The following is a 9,696-nucleotide window of genomic DNA, read 5'->3' as shown; positions in this document are numbered from 1 at the left end:
AATAATAAATGTTTCTTGAGCAGCAAATCAGCATATTACAATGATTTCTGAAGGATCGTGTGTCACTTAAGACTGGAGTAATGATGCTGAAAATTCAGCTTTGACATCACAGGAATACATTACATTTAAAAGATATTAAGTATATTAAAATAAGAAAAGTTATTTTAAACTAATATTTCACAATATTACTGTTTTTCTGTATATTTGATTAAATAAATTGCGCTCTTACGCTTTGGTAAGCGTAAGAGACTTCTTTCAAAATCATAAAATAATTTAACTTTCCAACCCCAAACTTTTAAATGGCTATATCCAATACTGACATCAACATAATATTATAAAGGATGAAGCGTATCGGCATCTATATTGTGAACTGTATGGATCTACAGTGCTGTGTACTGCTCTATAATATGAGTTTCTAATATAAACACACTACAGTATATAATTCTTGGTCACAAGGCTGTCTATCGCCATATTGATTCATTACATGGAATTGCTCCACAAGGTAGAAGCCATGCAGAAGTCTTGACTGCAGGCAATTAAAGCTTTTTCGAGGGATGATTCATCTTGGTCCAGAGGAAGTGGATACAGTTGGCTATATCACTGGCTCAACTACATGCCAGCACCAGCCAGGAAACCATCAAAAACAACATTCACTCCCCAGTGCAGTGCTAGTTGTCACCTTCTTGCAACACGGTCCTCTGTTAAGTGTCATTTTACTTTTGTTCACACTGGAAACAACACAAAGGTCCTCCAAGAACAGCAATGAAGTGTAACAGTTTTTTGATTCCCAGTGTTTTTCTCCTCTGGTATCAATCTGATTGCTCTGTTGCTTCAGTATTTGATTTTGTTGGCACAATATGACTATTTAATATCCCAATTCCAGAAGTAAGTAGATTAAAACAAGATGTAAGACGCCATTAGAACAAACCGAATTGGCAAAAAGAAAGACGAGAGTGGTTGCCCGGTAAACGGCCTGTAGAATGATAATACAATTACAGCGATCGAAGTCAACAAATAAAGCACAAAAACACATTTTAAAAGTATATCTTAATATAAACATTTTATTCAGTGCATTGTATGTACACATCAAATAAGAAACAACTTGAAGGTACGTGGCAGAGTGCCAGTAAAGTACATACATGTTGTTTGTCAGTTTTATCCTGGTAGTTTGGAACATATGATCCAGGGGGGAGTTAATACACATCATGCAGCTCTATTCCTCACCTCCCTGCAGTCTCCCATGCAACAGATACTGTATGTTCATCTAAAAGAAGAAAGAAACCCAGAAAGAAACAGAAGAGAGAAGAACCCCCCTGTAGCATAAATGACGTTATGTTGCTCGAGGGAAAGGATATATACTGTTCTGCAGGCCACAAAAAGGGTCCTTATTGTACACAACCTGATTTGTACATGCCCTGTACAAGATTTATTTATTTTTTTCATTTTTTCACTTTTACAAATTAGACATACCCTAAAAAATTCAACCAACTTAAGTTCCACAGTATGATTTTTTTGTTTGCTCATTTAAATAGAAAATTGTCACCACCATACATTACTTGTACACAAAACGCAGTCCAGGTGGGAGTCCCGCCACATCTCAGAAATCACTGGCAACGGTGACCAGCATTGACCAAAGGAGAGTCGAAAGGCAAAAACACAAGCACACAGACTAAAGGAACTTAGAAAACAGACAACGGGACGCAAGAGAGACAAAAGGGTTGACATCGAACAGCCCTCATGAACCACACATCCATCTCCTCGAATACTGAAACCTCTCACTAATCAGAAAAAAAAACCTGTTCATCGCTTCCTGTCATGCGTATATATATATGTACCGGTGTGGTCTGACGGCTCGAGGGGAAACTCTCACAGTTCTGTCTTTGGTGCGCTGGATCTCCAGTCACTGTTTAAACCTTGAAAAACACTGATTTGGGGAAGAACAAGAGGAAGAGAAAGAAAGAAAAGCTCACAGCTAATTCAAACAATTAGCAAGCCATGGCCTCTTGCTTCTGAGAGGCTCAGCTTCACTCATCATGTGAGCAGAACGCAGGCTTTATATTCCCATGCTAGAGAGCCACGTCCTCTAAGCGAGTGCACAAGAACGCAGGAGCCCCCCACGCACCGGGATGGGCGTTTCTCTATCGCTTCACACACTTAGGAAGCATGGAGGACAGGGGTGCCTTCCTTCCACTGCACCCGTGCAGCTAAAACCCTCACTTACTGCCCTGAACTCTTAACAAATGCATTCCTTGATCAGGACCTGCAATGCTAGGATATGAACCTTGATGATTGACGTTCAACTGCTGAGAGGGACTTAAACACAACGTCCCATTGTAAGAAAGGCTACAATTTCTGTGTTTCACATGGAAAAGGCTATTATAGTGGTGATCAAGAAAAAAACAAACAAGCTAAACACAACAAAAAACGAGCTAATTATAAAGAAGTCCAATCAAATGTTACTCTAGTTTGTGAGTGGTTATGTTATGTTTCATGTTGTCCTGAACCGCTGAGAGCTTTTTGGAGAGAAGTCTGTGTGAAGTCACAAGCATTCAGAGGTTTTGGTGAAGGCGTAAGGTAGCGGGCCGGGCAAACCGGGCTACGTTGACTCGTTCTGACTCACAGCTTTGCCCCCGTTCAGCACAGCAGAGGCACTCCGGCTCTTAGTGGGTGTGCCGCTACCAGAACGTGAGAACTCAGTCAGGTCGTGCAGAGAAGGTTCCCTGTACATGGCCACTGAAAAAACAGGAAACAAATAAAGAGCGTGTGGTTAGTAAAAACATCCCAACATTTTTTGTTAGATGTGCACAGAGAAAATGCTAATGGGATGCCAATGTGCTTGTTTACTTCATGAATGCCCCTGATTAAATGTGAACAGGCTGAACGTTTTCTGTCAGTTTTAGCAAACAGAATGTTCACAAAAAAAAAAAAGTTATTGTATTGTGTTTGTGTATTTACCCATTTGCAATTTAGGCATTTATTAAATATGCACAGAAAATGTCAAACTTCAATGTGATCAATAACTAGTGGTTGGTAATTGTAAGCCTTTTATTTATCAAAAAAATAAAAAAATCCAGTAATAAATGTTAAGGGAAAAAAACTAATCTATCCAAAAGCGAAATCTGAAATCAGGGCTCTATACCTATTATGAAATGTGAGACTCCATTTACAATATGACAAATATATACACTACTGTTCAAAAGTTTGGGGTCAGTAAGATTTTTTTTAAAGAAATTACCGGTAATACTTTTATTCAGCAATGATGCATTAAACTGTTCAGAAGTGACAGTAAAAGACTGAAGGATAATTTAACTGTAAAGACTGGAATAATGGCTGCTGAAATTACCATTACAGGAATAAATTACATTTCAAAATATATTAGAAGAGAAAACAGTTATTTTACATTGTAATAATATTTCACAATATTACTGTTTTTACAGTATTTTTGATCAAACAAATGCAGTCTTGGTGAGCATAAGAGACTATCAAAAAACAAAAAAAATCATACAGACATACTGTACAAACTTTGAACAGTAGTGTACATCCTGTACATGACTTACTTTGAGAATTGATGTTGCAAAATATTACCATATACAGTACATTAAGTCAAAATTGTTAAAATGTTAGACAGTCCCACTGAGTTACACAAACTGGGCAAAACCGATTATAGGAGAATGTGAGTCAAGCAGAAAAAGTTCTGAGAGGCACCTGTTCACTCCATGTCTTAACTTTTCAACAGAAACATTTGTTTTAGAGAGCTAATATCTATGTCTTGCTGTATAGAAAACGTGACTCTTGTTATCTGACACAAACATCAGACCTAAGCACTTCAGACAGTACTTTCACATCACCACTCCAGAAATCTACAAGGCAACCAATGTGCTAAAATTCATCTGTCTGATCATCTTATCGATGGATGTGCAGTGCAGGGAGCATCACAAAGACTTCCTTTAACCTCACACAAAGCTGCTTCTGCCTGCAACATGCAATCGATACAGCACTTAAGTGGAAAGCTCTACGAATCGATAGTTGACGTATTGGTTGTGCAACCGAGTGTCAAGCTTCTCACCAGAAGGATGCAGGAGTTTCAGAGGCCAGGTCATTATTAGTGCACTCTGTAGAGCTTTCTCTGGGCTTTGTCATATCCCAGCTAGTCATTAAAGTCAAATCTTCTGGACCAATGTGCTTCAAAGTGTGACTGCATCAATATGGCAATACATGGTTGAAGTGTTAAACACTTTTAAATGTTTAAAATATTTTTCTAAGTATAGTAATTGAACATAAATGAGGCCTCAAGCTCAGGGATTATGGATGCAGATACATCAGCGTATGGGGTCCTGTTCTTTGGCAATGGTAATGATCGTACAGGCTGACTTTATGTGTGTGTGTGTGTATGTGTGTGTGTGTGTGTGTGTGCACTCTGAACAGAGACTATAGTGCTTTGTGAGCTGAGAGCTGGCAGCCGAAGCCATGTTCACAGCGAGGAGACAGATCCTTAATTGGTCCTTTGGAAGAATACTGCTGGAGAATCTTTATAAGGCAGCGAGCAAAATTCCAATTCCCTCTCTCTCTTCAAATTACATAACTTTCCTCGACAACAACTAAACTCATAACTGACACAATCATTGCTTTTCTACATGAAAGATTATGGTAACACTTGGCAATAAAGTTGCAAGTTGCAACTAAAGCTACCACTAGAGAAACAAGTTTGACAATTAATTTATTTCCACAGCATTTATTAATCTAGCTTAATGTTTCTTATTATATACAATTGATCATTGTTAATTAATGTTCATCCATAATACATTAAAGGTCACATATTTTACCCCTTTCTGGAGTTTTATTTTAAGTCTTGATGTCCTTAAGAATATATATTTGCGGTATAAGTACCAAAAACCAGCTCAATATATTTTTACAGCTCCTCTCTCAGGAGCTCTGCTGAGAACAGGTCGATTTTGGCCTGTCTAATTAATATTCATGAGTCTCTCTTCTGATTGGCCTGTTGTTTTCTGAGTGATGCATGGCCAGGCCAACCACAGGTAACTAGGGTCAGCCGACGTCACAGCGCTAGCTGGAGGCAGCAAAACAAAAGGGGAAACTGGAGGCGGCCCATTCAAACCAGCGCAGATTCGGCTACATAAGGAGCTTAAAATATCATCTTGTTGTGATGTTGGGTGCCAGAATCAACGTAATATAGCCTCAAATTAGAAATTTGATCGCATATCTGCTGCCACTGCCAGACAAAAAAAACGATGACAGCTGTGGTTTAATGCGATAAAACGAGCTGACTGAACAGAAAGTTTGTCTTTACTATACACGTTAGATGTGATCCACCTCATAGTAACAATCTTGTCAGTTCGTCCATCCTTTGAGTGAGAGTTTAACCTTACAGGTCGGACGATCTTGTCTGGGGGTTTGGCAAAAGGAGAGTGGGACGGTGGGCAGTGCTCGGGGTGGTGACTGAAGGCGGTGACTGTGTAGTTCTGACATCAACTTTTTACGGAAGTCACAACGGTTTGTGAAAAATCACAGCTACTTTATGCAGGCTGTGTGCATTTTACTGTGGACTGACTGTTTTGAAACTTATATGGTAGTTAAATAGCCCCTAGACCTCAGTTATGTGAAAAAAGCCAGGAAATTTCAGTTTTGACAATATGGGACCTTTAATGTTAATTTAGCTTGAAATGTTAAAAATATACAGTATTTGTATTTACTACTGTTTAAAAGGGTCAGTAAGATTTTTTTAAGAAATAATAATTTTTTTCAGCAAGGATGCATTAAAATTTATCAAAAGTAAAAACTTCTATAATGTTTGAAAATATATTTATTTCAAATAAATGCAGTCTATTTAAAGGATTCTGAAAAAAAGTATCATAGTTTTTTCAATATTGATAATAATAAGAAACGTTTTTTTTAAAGCAAATCAGCATATTAGAATAATTTCTGAAGGATCATGTGACACTGAATACCGAAGTAAAATGAAAAAGAGTTATTTTAAATTGTAATAATATTTCACAATATTACTCAGTTTTACTGTATTTTTAATTAAATAAATACAGCCTTAAAGGGTTAGTTCACCCAAAAATGAAAATTAAACTGTGTTTTACTCACCCTCGAGGCATCCTAGGTGTATATGACTTTCTTCTTTCAGACGAATCCAGTCGGCGTTATATTAAAAATGGTCCTGGCTATTCCAAGCTCTATCATTGCAGTTAGCGGGTGTTGCAGATGAACAGTCCACAAGTTGTCAAATAAAGTGCGACCATTCATAATAAACGTGCCTCACACCACTCCAGGGGGGTGAATAAAGGCCTCCTGTAGTGAATCCATGCAGTTTTGTAAGAAAAATATCCATATTTCAAACGTAATAAACACTTTTCTATTACTTCCGTTATCTGTCATACGCGGAAGCCGTTCTGGCAGATGACGTAGGACGTCGGCGTTGCGAGATAAGTGACGAACACAGATAGAGAACAAAACAAAATGCCGGTCATGAATTAGAAGTACAAACCGAGGATTTGCAAAGAAAAATGTCGGAGGATTTCGATATAAACCTAGAGGAGACTGGTTTTCCTTTGCTAAAGTAAGGAAACTGACTACCTTTGCTCCTATATACAAACTCGCGAGACTAGCATATCTCAGAGGTGCGCGCGCTGTGCATACGTCATACGCCTTCCGCCGTTACGGCTTCCGCATATGACAGATAACGGAAGTGAGAGAAAAGTGTTTATTACGTTTGAAATATGGATATTTTTCTCACAAAAACACATGGATTCACTACAGGAGGCCTTTTCACACCTCCCCGGAGCAGTGTGAGGCACGTTTTATTATGGATGTGCGCGCTTTATTTGACGACTTGTGGACTGTTCATCTGCAACACCCGCTGACTGCAATGATAGAGCTTGGAATAGCCAGGACAATTTTTAATATAACTCCGACTGGATTCGTCTGAAAGAAGAAAGTCATATGCACCTCGGATGCCTCGAGGGTGAGTAAAACACAGTCTAATTTAAATTTTTGGGTGAACAAACCCTTTAATGAACATAGGCTTCTTTCAAAACAAAAAAATCATACTGATGCCAAACTTTTGAACTTTTGTTTTATTTATATGAAACTACTGCATTAACTAATGTTAACTGTTAATTAATGTATTGTAAAATGTAACCAATATTTTTATGTATTTACACACATTTTAAAACACCTGATTAAATTTAGGTGTAGAATGTGTGACTATCTTAGTCTTACAGCTACTACAAAAGGGAAAAAAACAATTGTCTGGTTTCCCAGTAAAAATATGTGAACATCCTTAAAATAAGACAGCATTTACTTGAGAAGCAACTTAAGACATTTATTCAGACAATTTATCTTGAATAGGTGTATTATCTATTGTTATTTCACCCTTTTTAAGTATAAATCTCACTCAATGGCTGTGCACTGGCCTCTGAAATCAGCTCTAGTAAAGCATCTCCGCAGTGAATGCAGTGTGGAGCCAGTAGCATCAGACTGTCCTTCCAAGCTAATGCATTACTCCTGCTGTCTTTTACATTACCAACATTCACCATTATCCTCTTATCACACTACAAGCCTCTTTAGAAAAAAGGAAATGCATTTTCAAGGGCTAAGACATGTTCTCCGAGAACAAAATGTTTCTCAGCTGTTAAGCCTCCATTTTTAATTATAATCAAATAAAAGACCTTGTTTTAATTCTTTAAGCAATGAAAAGCGTTATTGATTTCTGTTAATAGCTGAATTGTGTGACATTATCAGACATTATGTTCAAAAACTCATTTGTGCAGCGGGAGTCATTCAATAAATTACTGCTTTACATAAAAACAAAGCAGCTCATCGTTTGGAGAACCGTCTCTCCTTCATTAAGAGAAAAATCCCAATTATGCGTCTACTAAATGACGAGCAAGGCATTAAAAGTCAATCTAAAAGCAATTAAACTAAATGTTTACCTTGAAATTGGCACATCTTTGATGCTCAGAAATAAACGTACTATTTATGCATAGAGCCTCTTCATGTTTTAAAATGTAAGCTTTCATTCATCCTTTTTCCAATGCAACAAAAACAACAACAAAAAACTTCCGGAGAGATAGGATTTGTGCTTAGAACGCACTCTCTCTGTGTTCGTTGACAAAACAGTAAGCAGCCGGCAGATGAAAGCCACTAGGAACTTTCGCAATTGCACAAAGCTCTGTTGTGTTCTGCTCTGAGATGGCTGCCTTGGCCTGGATGGAAGGGTACAGCGCTGTTTGCTGTCAAAAGCTGCTTTATCATTCCAGAGGCTTCTGCCACAGACAACGCTTTAAACTGTCTGATTGTGCTGGAGTCTGCAGCGCTCCTTTTGGACTCCACTATCCACACCTCATCACCTCAGCAAAGAGCCTAAGCCCAGCGTTTCCCTCAGGCGAGAGAACAGCATGCCACACTAAACGCAGGTGGAGGGACAATAAAAGGGCAGATTGTGTGCTCACAGGTCTGGAACCTGTAGTTTAGAGCATTCAGTGGGCACATAAAATGGAATTTCATTTTGACAAAGAAAAAAAGATACAATACACAATAAAAATATGCTTTGTGTTTTGTTTCCTGCCCAGTAGATGAATCATCAGGGTTCCCACAAACTAACAAATTACTTTTCCAGTCATTTGTGGTTACGAGAGGCTTTTTAAAGAATAATTTTATAGAGATTGCACTAATTTTTAGTTGATTAATTATTGTAGAGCTGGATACTGACGTTCAAAAATCATTTTATGGAGTAACTTAAAGGATTGGTTCACTTGCAGAATAAAACTTTCCTGATTTACTGACCCCCATGTCATCCAAGATGTTTATGTCTTTCTTTTTTCAGTCACTGTCAAAAGCTGCTTTATCATTCCAGAGGCTTCTGCCACAGACAACGCTTTAAACTGTCTGATTGTGCTGGAGTCTGCAGCGCTCCTTTTGGACTCCACTATCCACACCTCATCACCTCAGCAAAGAGCCTAAGCCCAGCGTTTCCCTCAGGCGAGAGAACAGCATGCCACACTAAACGCAGGTGGAGGGACAATAAAAGGGCAGATTGTGTGCTCACAGGTCTGGAACCTGTAGTTTAGAGCATTCAGTGGGCACATAAAATGGAATTTCATTTTGACAATGAAAAAAAGATACAATACACAATAAAAATATGCTTTGTGTTTTATTTCCTGCCCAGTAGATGAATCATCAGGGTTCCCACAAACTAACAAATTACTTTTCCAGTCATTTGTGGTTACGAGAGGCTTTTTAAAGAATAATTTTATAGAGATTGCACTAATTTTTAGTTGATTAATTATTGTAGAGCTGGATACTGACGTTCAAAAATCATTTTATGGAGTAACTTAAAGGATTGGTTCACTTGCAGAATAAAACTTTCCTGATTTACTGACCCCCATGTCATCCAAGATGTTTATGTCTTTCTTTTTTCAGTCACAAAGAAATTAAGGTTTTTGAGGAAAACATTTCAGGATTTTTCTCCATATAACTTCAATGGTGGCCAACGGGCTGATGGTCCAAATTGCATTTTCAGTGCATCTTCAAAGTGCTCTACACCAGTGTTTCCTAACCTTTTTTTAGTTGCGGCACCCTTCGGAAATTTTAACAAACTTGTGGCACCCTACAAAATTAATTTTGTCACAATATTTGAATTTCTAACTTCGATATGATAATTTGAAAAGTATA

General features: G+C 38.0%; 1 protein-coding gene across 6 annotated transcripts in view; it reads right to left on the bottom strand.

Moving 5' to 3' along the window:
- Positions 1-1,076: 1,076 nt before the first annotated feature.
- LOC107560535 (fibroblast growth factor 13-like) overlaps positions 1,077-9,696 on the bottom strand; it is a 145,879-nt gene continuing 137,259 nt past the window's right edge. For all 6 annotated transcript variants that reach the window (XM_016244752.1, XM_016244773.1, XM_016244758.1 and 3 more), the window contains one exon: positions 1,077-2,733. In XM_016244752.1, the coding sequence (XP_016100238.1) occupies positions 2,597-2,733 (137 nt within the window). In that variant the 3' untranslated portion in view covers positions 1,077-2,596. The remainder of the gene's footprint in view (positions 2,734-9,696) is intronic.

Source organism: Sinocyclocheilus grahami, unplaced genomic scaffold (genome assembly GCF_001515645.1).
Source record: "Sinocyclocheilus grahami isolate Dianchi unplaced genomic scaffold, SAMN03320097.WGS_v1.1 scaffold23.1, whole genome shotgun sequence".
NCBI classification, from domain to species: domain Eukaryota; kingdom Metazoa; phylum Chordata; class Actinopteri; order Cypriniformes; family Cyprinidae; genus Sinocyclocheilus; species Sinocyclocheilus grahami.
Note: the sequence above shows the minus strand (reverse complement) of the source record. Positions and strands in the feature narration are given on the sequence as shown.